This window comes from Lissotriton helveticus, chromosome 3_1 (assembly GCF_964261635.1).
Source record: "Lissotriton helveticus chromosome 3_1, aLisHel1.1, whole genome shotgun sequence".
Taxonomy (NCBI): Eukaryota; Metazoa; Chordata; class Amphibia; order Caudata; family Salamandridae; genus Lissotriton; species Lissotriton helveticus.
Window position 1 is genome coordinate 574,857,264 of NC_136061.1, and position 21,150 is coordinate 574,878,413.

The window sequence follows — 21,150 nt, forward strand, 5'->3', positions numbered from 1 at the left end:
CCTCTTGGGGCTCTAGTTTGGGATCCTCCATGAGGTTCCAAGGCTTTGCATCCTTCAGACTTCTAGAGGGGTCCTCTCCCACAAAAACCTCACCAGAGTAATCAGTTAGTGCTGCTAGCCAGAAGAAACGGCGGGAGGGCCTGGGAGATGCTCACACAGCTTAGGTAAGTTAGCAAAAGACAAGGCAAGACAAGGAGGAGAGAATACAGAACAGATGAGGATGATGAGGGCCATCAAGTATACAGTGTTGTGTGTGAACAGTGGGAAAATGAGCATGGAAAAAGAGAACTTCGGAGCAGCTGAGAGTGAATGGGTGGGAAATTGCACACAGGGGACAAGGGGTGATGAAGAGTTGAGAGGGTGGGGTGAGGGCGTGAGAGGCAAGGAGGAGACACTTGAGTGTGGAGAATATAAGATTATGGTATGCAAATAGGATCAGGAGAGGAGACCTGTAAAGGGAAGCTAATGGACGGGGAAGAAGTATAGAGCATTAGAATGAGGGTGTTGCTCTTGTATGGCATGTAAGTAGGAGACATGAAGAGGGGGTGGAATGGAGTATGGAAAGAGGGCATGTGAGAGGAGATCATTGGCCAGGAAAGAGGTTGAGTAGAGGCAGAGGTGGCCTGGGACTGATAGTACCCCCTCGCACCCATTGTTGATGTGTTGGAAACATGGGAGGAGTGGGTGGAAGGTGAGGCGGATAAGCGAAACAAAGAAATACAGCCAAAATGAGGACACAGGAATCTGTGTTTAATAAATTTTTGTTTGCCGCCAGTTCAGGGAGACTGGTTCTGGCAGCTCCTGTGTCCCTTTGAAGGTCGTGCCCTGAGCGTGGGCACGGCTTACCCATGCTACAGACCAGAGGCGCAACTAGAGCCAAATTTAGGAGGGGCGGGGGCTAATACAAATTTCGGCGGGGGCTAATTCTTTCAGCAATAAGCAGAGTGGTGATGCAGGGGCTGTAAGAAGGGGTGAAAAAACAACAACGCCTTGTTAACAAGTAAATGGTATTTTAAAGAACGGTGAAGTACCCGGGTGCGGCTGCAATAAGACAGACGTCAGGCTCGGTACTTGGACCTTATTTTGGATCCCTATAGACACCGCAGCAGTACGAGCTGATGTTGCAGTGATCCTACTCGGAGGATCATCGTCCTCCATGTAGAGCGCACTTTTTAGGAAATGGACACACAGCTTGACGCTTCTTGGTAAACACAGACTTTTTAGGACCAGTCCACATAAACACCTTTTTACGAAACTACGCCATATCAAGCACCAGGAACTTTGCTTTAGCTCTATGGCCAATTATAGATTGGACCCTCTTGTACCAAACCCAAGGAACTCTTGTATCTCGTGATTGCCCTGTATTGAGGATACTCTGCTGTACTCTATGTGACAAGCACTATTTGAGAAACAATTTAGGAAGTGGCTTTCCTGAAGAAGGCAGTTCTCTGCGTAGAATGAGAAATAATTGCCACACCTCTCATTGGTGCATCTCCCGCTAGGATATATAAATAGTGCAATCATGTCATTATAACTGGAACATTGTTTTGTTGTCTGTTTACAATCATTGCATATCACAGAACATTTAAAATAAGCCTAACATGAATGTGATTTGTATGTATGGATACATGGATGAATGTGGTATGTATGTAGACTGAAAAGTTGTTTTCGCTGTTATAAATATCAAAATATTGCATAATCATTGAAGAAAGTATTTAAATAAAACATATATTTATAGTTTTCTAAAATTTAGTGATGGTCTCTTCCCTTGAATATAATATCATTATGTATTTTTAAAAATGTACTGAAGTTGCCCTAGGAACTTTACAGTATGAGACGGACACCAGACCAGCTCAAAAACTGTGTGTGTGTGTGCCCGGGAAGCTGTCTCAGCCCGGGCTGACACACACGAGGGGGAGAGGTTGGGGGGTCGGGCGGGGGCCTGAAGCCTGTTGAGCTCTATGAGCGTTGCACACCTGCTACGGACCGGCCCTGGGTAAGTGTGAAAAGGCAGGCGTATACACTTGCATAAACATCCTATAACAAAAAGCACAGTGCATGCATTTCGCACCTCCCGTTCCACATAATTATCCAGTCACCAAACCCCTGAATCGTGATATAAGCGGTAAACTCAAAGACAGGGCCGGGGCAGCCCTACACACAAGTCAGGATAGAACATGAGCTAAACATCAGGGAACACGGAACAAACAAGAGGTGCAGGGTACAACACAACAGATGACGGGTGAATAACAAAAGAAAACAGAAAAGGGAAAAAGCCAACTCGAACAGGAAAGCCTTGTTTTCCCTACACACAAATTTGGGCCTTGTTTTTATTTTAAATCGAGCATTTGAGACCTTTTGTATTGACTTTAGTATATACTTTTGTATATATACTTTGGTATATACTTAGTATATACTTATCTGTGTATGTACTTTGTGGGTTCTGGAGATCAGTCCTAGGACTTGTCTGCTTCTGCTTAGGGACTGGTTTTTTTCTGTTCAACTGCCTCTATTAAACTGTCTTGATAGAAAACGACCAGCAGACGTCGATACCACAATCACTTTAGCATTCTCTAGATTCCAATCCATAGAAATTGTCGTCCACGAGCACCTGTAGACAATAATATTTATTTCAAATCTTGTATTTTCAGTGGTATGACCACTGAAGGCCCTGATTTTATATTAAAAACAGAGCTTTGGACTACACCATTTCCCGCTGAAAGGCAATATTTCTCTCCATGTGTTCCCATACCTGGCGTGTCACGCAGTTTGGTGCTTACCTCCATGTTAAAGAACGGTAGATGTTTCAGCACCCAGGCTAATGTGCTGCATAGCTAAATACATATAAGGTCCCAAAGGTGAGCCGGATAACATTGCAAATGCTGGTTTGTCCCTGGCGTCGGATCATCTCGGTTTACCTGGCCGGAAGCGAGTGATGGCAGTCACGTGACTGGGCGCTGGGTGGGAGGCTGCCATTGCCGCCGAGTTGATCAAAAGGCGAGTGGACTGGAGACATCTTAATGTGACTGAAATGGAAGCTCGTAGTGACCTGTGCCGGGGATATCGATTCAAGCTCAGCAGAGAAAGAAGCACAATGTCTGTCTTTTGTACTTAAAGCTCTCCACACAGCTGCCTGGTAATTGCGAGCAGCGCTGCATCAGGTGAAAGGCGCTAGAAGGGTCTCTCTCCTGACGGCTTGGGTGGGTTCCTGAAAGTGGCTCAGAAGAGAGCGGGCTGCTAATTGAAAAGGTGGATTGTAAAGTGCAAAGACAGTGGAAGACACCCCAGAGCTCTACAGAGGAGGGGAGGTGTTACATTGCTGAGTGGGAACACAAAGGAACCAAATGTCATTGCATCTTTTAGAAATGATATGATCCCGGGCACACTGCTATACCTCCATCCGCCTCAATTCCCTCGTATGTCAAACCTGGAAGCCCTTGGAAACAAGTGAACTCGCAGAGCATTATAGTAAAATAAATATTGAAAGTAGCTGCTGGCTATGTACCGTATAAGATATACACAGACCAGAAACATACCGGCGCGCTTACTTGTGCTGAGTACAATATATGTGCTCATGCAGACATAGCAAAACACATATAGACAGACGCATATGCACACAAGCTAACACAAATGTACGAACACAGACAAAAAGAAATACAGGCATCCATTCACACAACTCTACTTTATATGTTGCCATTTTATATAACTCATACCAAGCACGGACGAGCAGCAGAGGGATCTAAAGAGAACATTTTTATTGTAGTAGGAAGATATTGAATAAGAAGCGTTGTATGTAGAACAGTATGGTTTTTGGGATCCTTTTGAGACTATACTACCACAACAGGATATGATGGGGATTGGGACAGTAGGGTGTGTTGGCATTCTCTATCTATACATATAAACATATTACAATACAATTCGAGAGAGGTAACACAGTTGGACCCGGATTTCCAAGCATTTAGTCAATTCCCAATTCCAGAATTTGAAACAGAGGGCCTTATGTAGAGTGTAGTGGATGGGACACTCCATCACAAACCCGACTGATATAATTAATTAAAATGTAATGCCGATTAGTTTATTTAATTTTGAATTAAATGTTTAATTGAATAATAATTATTATGTAATTAAGTTCCAGTTGCCGCCTATTGGCACCTTAGATCTGGCCACGGGAAGCAGTATCCTAGCTATGTTATTAAATCTCTTTTATTTATTGTGTAGTGGAACATATACTGATCTTATGACTATCATTTGATCCTGTATAGAAGCCTAAATGAAGAGATAGGACCTGATTTAGAGTTTGGACACCAGAGTACAGTCAGTCAAATTTAGAGATGCCCTCCAGTCCAGCAGTCATCTCTGTACATTGAAGGGAATCCTTGTCACAGCGGTTCTTTCAATGCTTATAAGGCTGGGGGACAGCTGCCCTTTTTAACAGTTATCCACCAAACTTTTAACTTTTTTTTGTTTTGAAAAAAAACCCACTCAAAGTGAGAGATTGTTTTTGATAAACATGAAAAATTAATGACTCCCACACCGTGGGATTTTTTTTCCATGGTGTGAGGGTCTTTGTTGTTTTCCCGGCCCTCATCACCAGGTTTTTACTGGTGGTGACAGACATGAAAAAAACCATACATTAGACTGTTCACTCTAAATAGGGTGGGCAGTGTTGTGTCCTTCATCCGATGTCCCCTTTTACAATGAGCCACTGGAGGAAGTATTCCATTGAAGGAGTCAATCGGGTCTCCATCAATGGAATATTTCAGGTCCGTCTGTCTCTAAATTAGATGTGCAGACAAGTCTTTTGGCAGGCAGGATACTCTGCCACAATAGTGATTATCATGTCTGGCAAATTCTAGATCAGGCCAGCAGTGTCCATCTCGGTCTCTCTAGGTCTGGCAAACTCTAAATAGAATTTCTTGCATGATTACAGTGGTATATACCTTTACAATGAGGGTGGTTTAAAGTTCTCCCTTATTTCCTAGGATTTGTTTAGATGCATTTTATTCCTGGCCCACCCAGTATATCTTGTGTGTCTTATTTTTCAGTTCAGAGAGATGCGTAACTTGAACGAGGGCTATTTTGGGCAAATGGGTGTTAAAGCAGGGCAAGATCTTTTTCCTTTTAATATGATGGGTTTAGCCATTTACAATAAGTAGAATAATGTATAAGTTCTGTGGTTTATACTTTCCATAGTTTCTAACCAAGTTAGTCTGTAAAGTTAAGTAAAGTGATCTGCCAATGTTCTACTTCTTGGCGCCAATAAAGGAGAAATAGCGCGATTACAACGCGTGCAGAATTCTGCGGCAAGAGCCTTGGTTGGTCTTCCCCGCAGATCCTCGGCCAGAGCCACCATTCGCAAGCTGCACTGGCTACCCATCGAATCAAGAATTCAGTTCAAAACCCTCATTATGACATTCAAAATACTTAAACTCGGATCCCCTGAACTACTGCGTCCTCTCCTCACACCGTACGTGCCGCAACGCAACCTGCGATCATCTGGCCAGCACCTACTGAACGTACCCCGCATAAAGCTCTGCCGCACTGGTGGCCGCTCCTTTAGGGTCCTGGGACCCAAGCTCTGGAACGCTCTGCCATTGAACATCCGTTCTTTGGAAAACTTATCTACTTTTCGGAAGGCAATCAAGACCCACCTCTTCTCCTCTCCCTAGGCCTTCCGCCTTCCCCTCCCTCTATTTCTCAGTGTAGTGTCTGTGGTTCTTCAGCGCTGGGACGCCTCTTGGCTGGGGCAGCTGTTGCGCTCTACCAAACTCATAACATAACATAACATAAAGTAAGTGGATGTGTAGCTAGGAAGTGAAGGGTGAGATGAAATAATTTTTCTATGTAAAGCCATCTGCTTGAAGCATTAGGTATTTCACAAATTGACCTAGATTGGGCGGGGCCATATTATTTAACTCCACTGATATATGCAAGCCCTCAACCAGAGATGTTCTTCAGCAGGAGGTTATGTCAAGGTTATCCAAATGTTTGTGTAGAAAGGATCTCAAACTCCATATGGATAAGCTTTTAGTCACCAGAGATGAGTGTATGCCCTCCAGGAGGCCATCACTAGAAGTTATTTAACCCTGCTCTAAAATGGGGTGGCAATCTGTATGAGACATTTTGCGGTTACCCACTGGCAACATGTATTAAAGTTGTTGGTGTAGTTGATGTGGCTGGATGTAGTAGTATCTTCATAACATTGTGTTCATTTCTACATATGATCTATATTCAAATTAATTAAACTCAATTATAAGGACAAATCAATGGTCCCAAAGTTGAAAATTAAATCAAAAATGTAATTTCTTTTAAGTCATATATACATTTAAAAAAATGTAAGAACATTTTAAGAAAGAGAACAAAACAAAAACGGGTGTATATGAAAGTATTGAATTTATCGCAGGAAATAAGGCACAAATACATACAAATATGAAAACAGGCCCACAGGAATATCTGTATTACATCAATATATAACACTGTAGGTACTGCTGACACCTTTCCTTTTTATCAAAAATTGCAAATTAATTATTGGTAGGAAAAGGCGATGGTCGACGTTTCGGTCTCTTATGTATCCATCTGCGAGACCATCTTCAGGACTGTGTTGTTTATATTTGTAATGCCCTAATGTAACATGAAACAAGAATATTTACAGTTACCTAGTTGTCTAAATTCTAAATATACATATAAAACACCCGTGTTATATATTGATGTAATACAGATATTCCTGTGGGCCTGTTTTCATATTTGTATGTATGTGTGCCTTATTTCTTGCGATAAATTCAATACTTTCACATACACCCGTTTTTGTTTTGTTCTTTCTTAAAATTTTCTTACATTTTTTTAAATGTATATATGACTTAAAAGAAATTTACTTTTTGATGATTTAATTTTCAACTTTGGGACCATTGATTTGTCCTTATAATTGAGTTTAATTAATTCGAATATAGATCAGAAACAAATTCCCTTGAAGGCACCTTTTACTTGTTCACTTACGTTTGCCCAAGCCTTCAAGGGTAGATTGGGTTGCTCACTCATACAAACATTTCTACATATAGCTTTTTTTTATCTGTGTTAGTAAATAGTAATGCCACAAGTAGCAATCAATGAGGGGAAGGGGACTTTGAGAAGCATTGTGGTTTCATCCCAACAGCATTCAAACTAAGGTCTAAGTGCTTGCAGATGCCCTATCATTACCCCTTAAGTTAAACAATTCACACTATTATTAATAATTTGCAACAACATATTGATATATAGTGCCTTATCTGGAGGATGTTCTTTTATATGATGCATTACAATGATTTCAGTGATACTCTTGACTTGTCCCTTGCACTGTTGGAATTATGAAGAGCATACATCAGTCACCAAGTCCTCAGCCATATATTTGCAGAGAATGCAACTAAATACAGGAATGGAGGTTCGATGGCACAGAACACTGCAAATGATTTTCAGAGGCGCTAAGCACTGACCCACAAGAGGCACTCACGCCTTGGAGTGACCACCTACACTATGAAGCTACTTGCACTGCTTAGGACCGGTTGTGCACACAGGACCACTGTTTATGGTACACCTGAAATTGAGTATAAGCCCAATGGATTCTTAGCACTTTTGCATGTTCTGTAGAAGTGCCATCAAGTCAAATGAATGCACCCCACAAATCAAGAAATTCTGACTGACTTCCAATTAATATAGAAAGAATTTCGAGTGCCCTATATGGCAATGTAGTACAGCCATCAATTTAAAATGGTGCTCACAACAGACATTCAATCTTGCTGCACCAAGCAAGGAAGATTCCTGAATTGATATTTTACATTTTCAGATATGGCACGATGAGAATTTACATTTTCAGATATGGCACTAAGATTCCTGGCTGTCTTTGCTTGTAGCGGGCATTTACGTATTAAAGCAGGACAAAAGCAAGAGCTGAAGGTCTACCTTGCCATCAATGCCTAGAATCTCGGTTCTGTCAATTTTCAATCTATGCCATCAAGTCCCTGATCTCCAGCCCTCTACCAAACATTCCGAACTGCGAAGTCCAGAGGATACTGAAACAATTAGGAATCTATGGATGTGATGACTATGCATATAAAAGTGGAGATCCTGGCCAATTGCTGGATGTAAGAGCTGAATAGACTGTGAACGAGGGGAGCCTTGAGAAATGCCACTTGTCAATGAGAAATGCCAATGGCATACGGATGGCGCAGAAGGTGCTATGACACAGGTATATTGTTGTTAAAATATTGAAATCATAAATTTAGCGTCCTAAATATTGCTTACAAAAATGTTGCCCAATTGGAATTAAAAATAGAAACTCGACACCGAATAGCCAATATTTTTGTAAAAATTAGGACACAATATTGAAAGTAGATGGTATTTCTGTAGACGATATTCAGAAATACTACCAGGGCCGGACTGGCTATAGCGGGCATTGGGTATTTCCCTAGGGAGCTGGAAGGGTGGGTGCCAGTTTGGGGCTATTTTTGTAACGTTGGCAGAGTGCCGCAAAATCGCCTCCCTGCAACAAAAGCAGCAGTGCTGAGGGCCGGTTTAATTAAGCAGCAGTGCTTCACACTAGCATCCTCGCCCACCTCAACCCCACCCTCCACCAGGGGCCGGTGCAATAGAATTGCCAGGGCTGATTTGTGTTCTCAGTCCGGCCTTGAATACTACCCAGTAGAATAAGCTGCCAAACAAAGGTCCCTCAGTAGCCTGCGCTTGTCTCACAGTGCAGTAGAGGCCTTAGCCAGGCTCAGGAAGTTTAAAAATTGCAGAGAGAAAAGCATCCAGATAAGAGCATTAAAATAGGAAAAGCGCCAGTAGACCATATGAGGAGCTTGTGAAAAGTGGGGGACGGCGTGGGGATCTTAGAGCATGTGCGCAGTATTCTGGTGAGATGACCATGAGGCACACCTACTGACAATGTGGAGGGCTTTGAGGCACATGCACAGTATAAGGGTGAGATGACCACGAGGTGCACTGACAAACTGCACTATATTATGGTGCAATGAACACAAGGCACGCTTCCAGACAGTATGGAGAGCTTGGCTGCATGCACTATATTATGTTGCAATGAACACGAGGCACGCTTGCAGACAGTATGGAGAGCTTGGGTGCATGCACTATTTTATGGTGCAATGGAACACAAGGCACGCTTGCAGAGAGTATGGAGAGCTTGGGTGCATGCACTATATTATGGTGCAGTGAACACGGGGTCACTGGAGACAACTCTTCTGGGCCTTTACACAGCTGTAGTGCAGGAAAAGCACAATATTTTTACCCAACGAGGTAGCACTTACTGCTTTTTGCTCATTTGCTGCTCTGATCGGTCTCTGACCCTTTATAAACGAGAGGCATGTGAACTCGCACAGAAGCCCGGCCCCAGCCCACACACACTAGGCTATGCAAACTCTTTCCGCCCTTTCCCCCACTGTGATAGACAGCTCACTCGAGGGACCTCGGCGCCTATGGGCGCGGTGGCAAAGTTACAGACACATGGGGTCACTGGAGACAACTCTTCTGGGCCTTTACACAGCTGTAGTGTAGGAAAAGCACGATACATTTACCCAATGAGGTAGCACTTACTGATTAGCCAGTAGAAAGTACTCAAGTTAAGTATGGTGCAAATCGCAAAAAAATCCACAATTTCGTGGGAAAATCCGTGAATTCACTGTTTTTTTGCGAATTCACAGACCGCTGATTCTCAAAATTCGCCCATACTTACACAAGGCACGCTTGCAGACAGTATGGAGAGCTTGGGTGAATGCACTATATTATGGTGCAATGAACACAAGGCACGCTTGCAGACAGCATGGAGAGCTTGGCTGCATGCGCTATATCATGGTGCAATGAACACAAGGCACGCTTGCAGACAGCATGGAGACGTTGGCTGCATACACTATATCATGGTGCAATGAACACAAGGCACGCTTGCAGACAGCATGGAGATCTTGGCTGTGTCCATTATATCATGGTGCAATGAACACAAGGCACGCTTGCAGACTGCATGGAGAGCTTGGCTGCATGTACTATATCATGGTGCAATGGAACACAAGGCACGCTTGCAGACAGCTTGGAGAGCTTGGGTGCATGTACTATATCATGGTGCAATGAACACAAGGCACGCTTGCAGAGAGCATGGAGAGCTTGGGTGCATGCACTATATTATGGTGCAATGAACGCAAGGCATGCTTGCAGACAGTATCGAGAGCTTGGGTGCATGCACTATATTATGGAGCAATAAACCCAAGGCACGCTTGCAGACAGTATGGAGAGCTTGGGTGCATGCACTATATTATGGTGCAATGAACACAAGGCACACTTGCAGAGAGTATGGAGAGCTTGGCTGCATGCACTATATTATGGTGCAATGAACACAAGGCATGCTTGCAGACAGCATGGAGAGCTTGGCTGCAAGAACTATATCATGGTGCAATGAACAGAAGGCACGCTTGCAGACTGCATGGAGAGCTTGGGTGCATCCAGTATATCATGGTGCAATCAACACAAGGCACGCTTGCAGACAGCATGGAGAGCTTGGGTGGATGCACTATATTATGTTGCAATGAACACATGGCACGCTTGCAGACAGCATGGAGAGTTTGGGTCATATGCAGAGTATAGGGGTGATATAACCCTGAGGGACCCATGCAGACAGCCTGGAGAGCCTGGGGAACAAGCACAGAGTTAGGGTGAGATCATGACGAGGCACGCTTGCAGACCGTGTGTGGAGAACTTGGGTGCATGCACTATATAATATGGTGCACTGAATCTGGAGGGGGGAGGGAAGGGGAGGAAGAGAGGGTTTCCTTATTGTTATTGTTTGTCGTGATATGTGTGATCTCGAGCCGGGACGGACTGTTGAGATCTTGATCTCCTACCATGAGGATGAAGAGCATAGCTCCCCTGAGACCTCTGACTTGACCAACACATTCTGTTAACATTTTGTATACGGACCACACATGGCGAGAATCTGCACCAGATATTGCACGACCATCAGGGATATTTATTGATATTTGTTATCGGGAACAAGATGTATGCTCTAAATTTACATAGTATTGCTGCTGTGTACCTGAATATTGGTGAATAAAAATCTGTTTACATAAAAAAATATATATATGGTGCAATGAACTCGAGACATGCTTACAGACAGCTCGTGGAGAGCCGGGGGCACTCGATTAAAGTCAGGAGAAAGCGTTGCAGATTGAGAGGCAGAAAGGATAGCCTGGGGCAAATAAGGGAGACAGAATGATGAGTCAGAGGCACATTAGGAGACAGTGGGGATAACGTGGGTACATGTAAAATATGTCGGAGAGGGCGAGGCAAGTACAGTGCCAGATTGTCAGTCGCCCTGGGAGGCAGGAGGGCCTGGTGAGACTGTCTCTTCAAACCTCATGATGTGGACTTTGTTGGTCCGCTCATCCCGCCCCCTGTCCATCTTTCATCTTTATTGGAAGATCAGTGCTTGGTAACTCCTATCTCATGTACCCGTTTAAGCTCTTGTAAATATGCACTTCTATCTTAAACGTGGCAAATGTGTTCCCTACAGCTCATTGTTTCTTATGGTGTAATGAATAGTTCTTCCTGTGCTCGCTTGTAATATGGGTATACTCAGTTACTGAGGTGCCCTCAGTCTGCCTTCCAAGGGTTTTGAAACACAAGCCCCTGGGACGACGCTACTCACAATATGCACTATATTATAAGTATACTGCTTTACTTGATATATTCGTTCCCTTTCAGGCCTTATAGCATAGGGACATCACTAGCTGATGTACATGAAAAAGCAAATACGTCTGTATAAATCGACACTGCGCAAACCTGGTGGTCCTCAGAGAGCTGCTGGCCGAGCACAGGGAGTCAATACTACCCGAACTACCAGAGTCCCCGCCAACAACCCCGCTCTTGTTCCCATGCATTTCCTGGCCGAGCACCTGGAGTCAGCGCACTGTGTACATTTCGAGATCCAGCAGGGGGTCAACTGGAGTGGAGCACTGCTGGGGGTGTACACGGGGTCCGAGGCGTGCACTACTAACCAACAAAATTAGGTTAGTCCGGTGTGCACCCTAAACACAAGCCTGCACAGCTTGTGGGGCGCTGAAAACCGTACCGAAAACTGAATTTACACGAAGGAGGAGGGAGCTAGATTACCAATGCACTGAAAAGGATAAAGAATTTCCGTTTTGTAAACACTTTTAGGAAGAGAAAAAAGCACGGCTTGTTGTCTCCGTTCCTCCTATTGGACGTGCCTAAGAGCCCAGCTTGCTGTGTAAGTGAAATACCAACAACAGCCGACTTTTCAGTGATGCGGGTTACCGTCTCCTCGCTCAGCAGTCAGCGGGGCCGGCTTTTGTGCTTGTCTGCCCATCTTTATGACTTATTGATTATAAGATGTTTTTATTCCGCAGCTCGTGGGACCCTCGCCGACGCTTGAGATGCAGAAGCTCGGCTGGGCTTGTGAGCTGCTCTGCTGGTGTTTGCAGCCGGTGAACTCAACCTATCCCGCTGTGTCTACTCAGAGACCAGCCAGTCTATAGAGGCAACAGAGATTCCACACATTAGCTTTAGTTTAGGCACAGGCATGGATGCTAGCTTCGAGCTTCCTTGCTAGCTTAGAAATAAAATTACCTGAAAGACACGAGTTTGTAGAAATAAAATTACCTGAAAGACACGAGTTTGTAGAAATAAAATTACCTGAAAGACACGAGCTTGTAGAGTTTGTAGAAATAAAATTACCTGAAAGACACGAGTTTGTAGAAATAAAATTACCTGAAAGACACGAGTTTGTAGAGTTTGTAGAAATAAAATTACCTGAAAAACACGAGTTTGAATTCAAGCAAAACTGGCTCAGTCCTCCTTCCTTCTGAGGCCAGTGAAATGAGTGCCATTAAACTGGGTAGCAGTATCTCCTGTTATTTACAGTGCATGGACCTTACTATATAAACACTATATAAAAAGATGTTATAATGATGTGTTTGAATCTGCCCCAGTCCCTATATCCCTTCAGAAACGTTGGCCTGTATTGTACTCTATGGTGTCTGGTGTCCTGGCATCTTCTCACAATAGGTCTCCTGAGCACCAGTTACGCCTGCCCTCTCGGCCTACTAGCCTGCCTCTATCACAGGCAAACGGAGACTCTTGTGCGAACCACTGTCCCGCTGGTCTTGTTTGACTGAGACGGTATACTTAATTTTCATTGATTTTAAATCTTCAGTTACCATTCCTACTGAAGATCTTAAAGAAACCAATAATCAATCGTCTATTTCAACGCTTCATAATCTCCTTGGCGACTGCCACTCAGGCAGAACCAATCCCAAACCTGCTCTCAAAGCAATGCAAAGGATTTCTGACTCCGTTGGATTAGATACGGCTGCCCAGCTTGACATGTCAGACACACTTAAACCCAGTTTCCACCCCATTCAGTTGTGGATCCTACAAAAACCAATGGGTTTGGCATGGTAGGAAAAGTTCTGACTTTTTTACAATACCATCTTCAAGGCTGATGTTGGGCGTGAAACAGGGCCCTCTCTCAATCCTGCGATACGAGATTCCCCTGGACTCTGCCTTGTAACCCATGAGCTTGAACACCTTGTAAGGCCCCCTCACGGTGCCGCGGTGGATTTTAAGGCCTATCAGTTCTCTGTAAGCAAGCTGCACTCTTCCCTTACGACTGTCTAGGAGACACTGGATGGGCAACAACTAGCCAACCACCTAAAAGCAACCTAAAAATATATGTCTCCAAACCACCTTAAAGCAACCTAAAAATATATGTCTCCAAACTACTTCCACCGGAATGACACACACACACATGCTGTTTGTTATTGTATCCAAAGCCAATCTATGCAGGTTCAATGTCCTCTTCCCCAAATGCTGCAATTCCCTAAACAACAGAAAACTCTGTCAAATGTGCACATCAGAAAACCCTGCAGTTCTTGATTCAGTAATTTAAGATTGATGAGTATGCGAACAGCTCCATCCACAATACCCTCAAAATCCACTTATGCCCTCATTCTCTCCCATCTTGGTTACTACAAACTGTTCTTCATGAACTTCAGGGAATTTGATCTCCAGCTGACAGTTTGATTTCCGAATTGGTAAACCAGGAGCTAAGCACACTTACACGCCCACTGGTTCCACTGTGCATCCATCTTATGTTGAACATCAGTAATAAGCAGGTGCCTTTTTTATCCAGAAAACCATATAAAATTACCAGCATATTTAACCAATCAATGAATCACATTCTGTAAAACTTTCCTTAATTCTGGTACCATTGTGATGCTGATTATAATGATCAAAGGCACAGATCACTCAAAGGTGGTCTATAAAGTTGTTGCCCTCCTCCCGCGGTACGCTTTGCCAACAGAACAAAAAGGGATTTTAATTACTGTTTCCTTCAGGAATTTAGGAAGATTCATAAATGCCATATTTGCGTAATGGCATTCAGCCAACCTATCAGCGTCTGTTACACACAGAATTCCATGCAGAATACCGCAACCTTATACACAACACACAAAACCAACGTGGGTACGACCAATCACAGCCATGTGAGTAAATGTAAATATGATCTTGTATCCATCCAAAATACTGTACAGTGACACCTGCCTAGTAATAGATCTTTGTAAATTGTGAATACGTAGTGATTAGTTAGTGCTAGTTTCTGGTCTGCTTAATTTATGGGAGAATGGTGATATAATCTGAGAGTAAGCATCTGTTGAAAACAGAGACTTGTACAACCCCAAATTTCCACTGGCGCCTTGAATTTATGTTGGTTTCTTTGATAAAAAGGCTTCTTGGGGTTCTTTAGTACACACATGATCAGGCAGAATATGTGTTTTTGTGCTGCTAATTCCAGCTTCCAAGACCTTCTGTTGTAGAAGCATCTACCAGTCACAATACTGAGGTCAGGGAGAACATTCAAGGCCACGCCTTTGCTATTCTGTGCATAACTGAGGAATATTCCATTCGTTGAGTTTAATGTAAATCCCTTAATGTTCTTACACTTTTTGGAAATCCATATTTTCAAACTGCAGTTTATAACTGAGATCTGCAGAAGCTCAACCCTGCTGATAACTGCATCATAGCAGCCTATGGCAGCACTTGGCACTCTACGCTTCACAGGTGTATTTAAGAGAACATACATTACAGTGGCCATTTCACATCTTCTTCTACTCCCAATGTCTTTCAAAGAGTATGGTAGAAAGTGAAAACAACCCCACTTAATTCCCTCCTCCTACCTGTGGGCTTGGTGCTTTCCGGAAACTGCTTGTTCTTGGTGTCTGAAATATCCTTGTGCGAAGCCAAAAACAGAACAACTTCTCCCTTCTCGTTCTTTATCGGGACAATGTCCAGAAGACACCAGAAGGAGGCGCCTGTGGGAGACGGAGGATGACAGGTGTCAAACAAGCAGACCACACGTGTGAGCAATGTTTGGAATCAACTGCTACTGAGTCACAGGTAAAGTTTCAATTCCACTTTGATAGAACATAGTACATTTTCCATTTACCAAAACTGCTGATCTTGACCAAAAAAAAACATTTACACAATGACAGGTTTGACATTCCAATGCTATGTTTTAAGAGGTGAATACTATACATTCTAAACATATGCAGGAGATACAAGAAAGCTGATTTGCCATGGATTTGAGTTGCTATGTATGTGCCAAAAATAAAGGAGCATTGGCAAAGCCAATAGGTCTCCCCTACACAACAGCTATTGGTTTTGCCAACGTGTTTAGCCATGTTGCATACCAGAGTGGCTGCGGTAAAGCATGGCTAAAAGTTAGTGGCTCAGAGGAGAGTGGGTTAGAGTGGAGAGGGGCAGAGTGGAGCGGCAAAGAGTGGAGTAGAGAGGCAAAGAGTGGAGTAGAGTGTAATAGAGTGGAATGGAGTGTCATGGAGTAGAGTGGAGGGGTGTAGAGTGGAATAAAGTGCCACAGAGTGGAGTGTGATGGAGTGGCATAGAGCGGAGTAGAGCTGTGGAGTGGAGTGGTGTAGAAAGGAGTGACGAAGAGTTACCTAGAGTGAAGGGATGTAGAGTGCAGTGGCGTATAGTGAATAGAGTGGAGTAGAGTGTTGCAGAGTAGAGTGGAGTAGAGTGTCATACAGTGAAATAAATAGTGGTGTAGGATGGTGTAAAGTCGAGTGTCATAGAGTGGAGGCCCATAGAGTTCCACAAAACTGTAAATGGCCCCTTTAAACTCAGCATGCAAACTCATATCACTTTACGTTTTATTGGCCTATCACCTACCAAGTGCTCTAGTAGGGGGACTGAGGGCCTGTTATTTCTGTAGATTATGGAAGATTGCCAACCATCTGCTACATATATAACTATGTGGCTTGTGTACATATGCTTGATCACACTTCCAGAAGTGGTGTGTTGCCTCACTTTGACATCAAACAGTGACTGAGCAGTCCTTTCGATCAATTGTGTTACATTTCATACAAGATTACGCCAGCCCCATTTGGTGGGCGATCAGGCTAATTGCTGGCTAAAGCTTGGTCATCAATAGCGTTTACTGAAGGTTGACTTAAAACCACACAGGGTTTTACTGAATGACACTTGAATTCCGGTAAAAACAAGCACATCAATTATCTCCGTTGTAAAAATGTGCTCAAATCGTGGATCCTCCCTAACTATTCTGTAGAAAATTATTATCACATTTATTTACAGTGTTTAACAACATTTTGTCACAATTAATATTTAAATTCTAAAGGAAATTAACTCTTGTGATTTGAAATAAGAAAAACACCCAAGCATTCCGCAAATAATACCTTACCAACCATTTACCACCTTCCAAGCCATAGTACAATCCCTTAAACTTTCTTATACTGACCACAACTTCCCCATATTTACCTACTGGTAAATGCCTCCTCGAATCCATAAACCAGATTGCCGCATGCCTTGAAAAAGGAAATTAAACACTTGCCTACATATAACCTCCCTCCAGTGCCCACCCCTCCAAGTATCCTTACTTTACGTACTGCATTGAAACCCGAGAAGCTGATAAAAAAAGCTAAATAAATTCTGGAAAAATTCAAACAAGCTTGTAGGGAGTGATGTAGCTCATGTTAAAAATGCTGCTGAGCTTGTAAATAGATGTGATTTCTGTGCGGTAAACCAGTTGTACTTTCCTAACATGGAACATGGATCATCATTCATAATTTGAGTAAAGAGTAGAAAATAGAGTCAATTATATTGACTTCGGAAATGTACAAGGCAGGAGAGCTCACAAAACATGTAGAAAATCCATGTTACAGACCAATTTTGGTATAAAAAGATCATAACAATAAGTAAAATTGAGGAGCCGTAGGATCTCAAAATATGCTCCCATTCTTCTAAAACTGGTATAAAGCAATGAAAATAACAGATACGTAGCAGCGAAGGCAGATTCTACAAAACATTTTTTCTTTAAAATCCTTCGTCACAATCATTGCATTTATTTGAAGAAGCAGTGTGTATCCAAATACATCAGGCAGTCTAGAGTTGGAAGGATTTTTCAAAGTAAGAGTGGTCCATTCCCAAAGCCACACCGTCTCACCTGGTGATTACATGAATTACAGAAAGATGTGCCTCTGGCAACCCACTCACTACATAACAGCTCCCTCCTGCCCTCCAAAAGGGTGGGGCACAAGCACAGTACTTGTATTAGGCCCTCTTTTTGCTGTTTACAGAGCTGACACTTAGCCTGTTCCGCGCTCTTTTCCAGGTTGGATAATAAGGTGGGCTCGGGATTACCCCCATCCTTAGTTTCATAAACCGTACATTTGACCAGTCATTGAAAAGTTTCTTTAAGAAGGACTGTGGTTTCAGATGTTTATAGGTGTGAACGTCATCCAGCCATGTTTATGCAGAGAGAGGCAGGCCTTGTCCTTTATTAGTGAAAACTGTTTTGTGCTTATTTTTGCCACCATTTTGAATTCCCGATGGCTGATGGTTAAGTCCCAAACTAAACAGGCCAGACGTGCTTCAAAAGCTATAATTAAGATTTCCAGAACAGTCTCTGAAATTCACGAAGTCTGGTGAATAATGCCCCCCTGTCCCCGACCGTGATGGCCAGGAGTAAGAAGCAGGCAGACAGAAGCAGGACAGCACAAGGACTAAGCAGATACAGGTGCCCGGAATAATGACAACAGGAGCAAAGGACCTACTGATTATAGAATTAAACCAGCAGGACAGCACGGCTGCGTTTATGCGGGGGACCACGATCCAAATGACAGTGATTGGATGAATCTATATATTGAACTCCTGAAATGGTGGGCATTATCAGAAAAGTACTACTGTACACTGCTGGTCATCTTTGGTCCGGAAGGCCCAGTAGCTATCTTGAGGTGGGCTGAAGCAGAAAGGAGGTGCCATCTCTGATGTGCATGTAATTTGCACCATATGGTTAAGGTCCTTGCGGATCACAGGTGTTCTCTGCGCTTATTTTGACGATGTCTACATTTAAAAATATACTAAAGCAAGGTGTCTGCTTGTTATATAGAAATTTGCAGGACGTGCAATTTCCTTCTATTTTAATATAAAAAACAATCTATGAATTCTAATAGGGAAAATTTAGATACCGATTTATCAGATAGAGGTCACTTTATGGTGCCCCAATCTTCCTGGATTGAATATGGCTTTGTTTAAGTGGAACTTTAATTAAAACTGTGGTTATAGAGGCAACAGAGCAATTTAAAATATAGCTAATTAAATCTGTTGTTACCTCTCGGTTAAATACATCAGAGCTAGTTAGGAGTACAGTAGGTCTAGGATAAAGATATGAATATATTAACTCGTTCGTGTCTTTGTTTTAGTCCATATGTGTTCAAATATTCAATAATTGTTGAAACTTAATTCCGCTTTATATTTGTCTACTTTTAACTTTACCTCTGTCAACAAAACTTGACAGCTTGGCTTTCCTAGCAGGACTGAGCTAGCTCCTTCCCTCAGTAATTTGCCTTCTATAGCGCCACGGTGCACTTTATAGGATAGCAGTCGTACTTCATAAAAATCCAAATAAATACATTTCAATACTCATGCTAACGTTGTACTTTCCAATTTTGGAGAATGCAGTGATATATGTCGGTCTGTATGCCTTGAACGTGCTGTACGTTTCTGAATATCAGCCTGCAAATGCTCAACACAGAACAATCCTAAGGCCAGGGTTGCCTAAACACATCAAAATGAAGATGAGAAAATGCTTGAGTAACCCCCTGTCCATCTGTGATACCAAGAATATGGAACACCCTGTTCATACTCGACCCCCGGAGGCTGTAGGAGAGACCTAAAGGCTCAAAACACAATCTACTCACTTTATCCTGCTGCCCTATACCTCACCCAGATGCATACACCGTTATATAGTGTGCCAATAGAACTGCACTGCTCCATTAATACATTACAATGTACTGTATGCGATGTGACATAATGCAATGCTCTCCTGAAGCAAGGATCAGACAAAACAAATATCATAAACACAAAGGGCTTAATTAAAGGTTTGGCAGTCCATAAGACCGTCAAACTCGCAATGGTGGTGCGGTGGCGGTTGGGGACTGCCACATCAATGGTCCGACCACCGTATTACAACTACGGCGGTCGGACCGCCATAGGACTGCCACAACCGCCAAGGATCCATGATCACTGGTGGTGATGCAGTGGTCTGAGGGTCGCAATATGCTTGCAGTGCAGCTGTGGCACCCCCAAGCATATTACGAGTTTCCTCACTGCCACAGATTTCATGGCTCTGTGCCTGCCAAAAAACCTGTGGCGGTGAGGAAACTAAGGGGGGCAAACAGGGCCCCATGTTCCCTAATGGACTGAGGATTCATGCAGGGAGGCGCATAGTGTGCCCCCCTGTATGCATGCACCCCGTTTCCTGCACGGCATGGACTACACAGTCCAAGCCATGTAGGAATGGGCTTTGATGTTCCCATTGCAGGGCCTTTTTAAAAGGCGCAGCTGTGGGAATGCCAAAGGACCGCCCGCCAGACCACGAGAAAACGTATGATGTGCCGTGTGGCCGGCAGTGAGGTCTGGCGGTGTCGGAGTGGGGCGATGCCGTGCCGCCCCGCTCTCACACTGTGAAACTCATAATCAGGCCCTAAAAGTAAAACGCTCCCTGGGTGCCACGCATCTACCTTTCAAAATCCATACAATCCGTGCATCTACCTTTCAAAAGGTGGTAAGTAATAATCCATCATCTACATCTTTACAAATAGCCTGTCTCACTTTAGAAAGGTAGTATAATTCATTGCTACTTACTTTTTCCTCTGCGTAGCCGGCAGCTTTTTTGCAGTAGTCCTTTTAATTAATTGCTCTCTCTTGCTTTATCTGCTGCCAGATTTCTCTCTGCTTCGCCTATTTCAATTGTATTGTCCCACCTGGCAAACAACTTTTTCTGATCAGTTGTGAGACGTCTTTGCTCATTGTTCATACTCCATGACACCAGACAAGAACTTTGCAGCTTTTAGCTGGTCAATCATGAAGTTAGAATATCTGCAGCTCGACCTGTGTTCATCCAGAGAGAATGCCACTATTGGCCCTGAATTGTGCCATTCTCACTCCATTGGCATTGGACTAGGTCCAAATTGGTATAGTTCTATGTTAAACCAGGGGAGACATCCCTTTTCTACGACGGTTCAGCAGTTTTCATTACATAAATGAACATCTAGCATTAGCAACCGACTCACAGAAGCAAACAGCCCATAATTCAAAGCTGTGCCATGATTGTCCGAGAGTGTTGTTTAGACACACACAAACAAAATGTCGGAAAGAGTCTCCACCAGTCACAGGCTCTGGATAGGTGGGTGACATTTACATAGGAAAATCTCTATGCAAATGTGGATCTCTCTAAAAAAAAAAAAAGGGCATTACAGTGCCTGTACTGCAATGACAAACAACGTCCATATTTACTATCACAAACAAAGGGAGTGGAAAAAAACAAACAAACAAATCTATATATATATATATATATATATATATATATATATATATATATATATATATACATAATATATATATATATATATATATATATATATATTCCAAAAAACATCTTCCCTGTAGAAGAAATCAGCCGCACACCAGGCAACAGAGCTTGCATTCTTTATTCCAACCGGCGGTAGTCCTGACATGTTTCGTTCACACTTGAACTTTCTCAAAGGTACGCCGTGACTTCTGATT

General features: G+C 43.1%; 1 protein-coding gene across 1 annotated transcript in view; it reads right to left on the reverse strand.

The window, feature by feature from the left end:
- The window catches only part of LOC144822714 (voltage-gated delayed rectifier potassium channel KCNH8-like), a 1,606,123-nt gene that overhangs the window by 783,969 nt on the left and 801,004 nt on the right, over positions 1-21,150 (reverse strand). Inside the window, exon 3 of the mRNA XM_078680531.1 lies at positions 15,225-15,359. Coding sequence (XP_078536657.1) covers positions 15,225-15,359 — 135 coding nt within the window. The remainder of the gene's footprint in view (positions 1-15,224; positions 15,360-21,150) is intronic.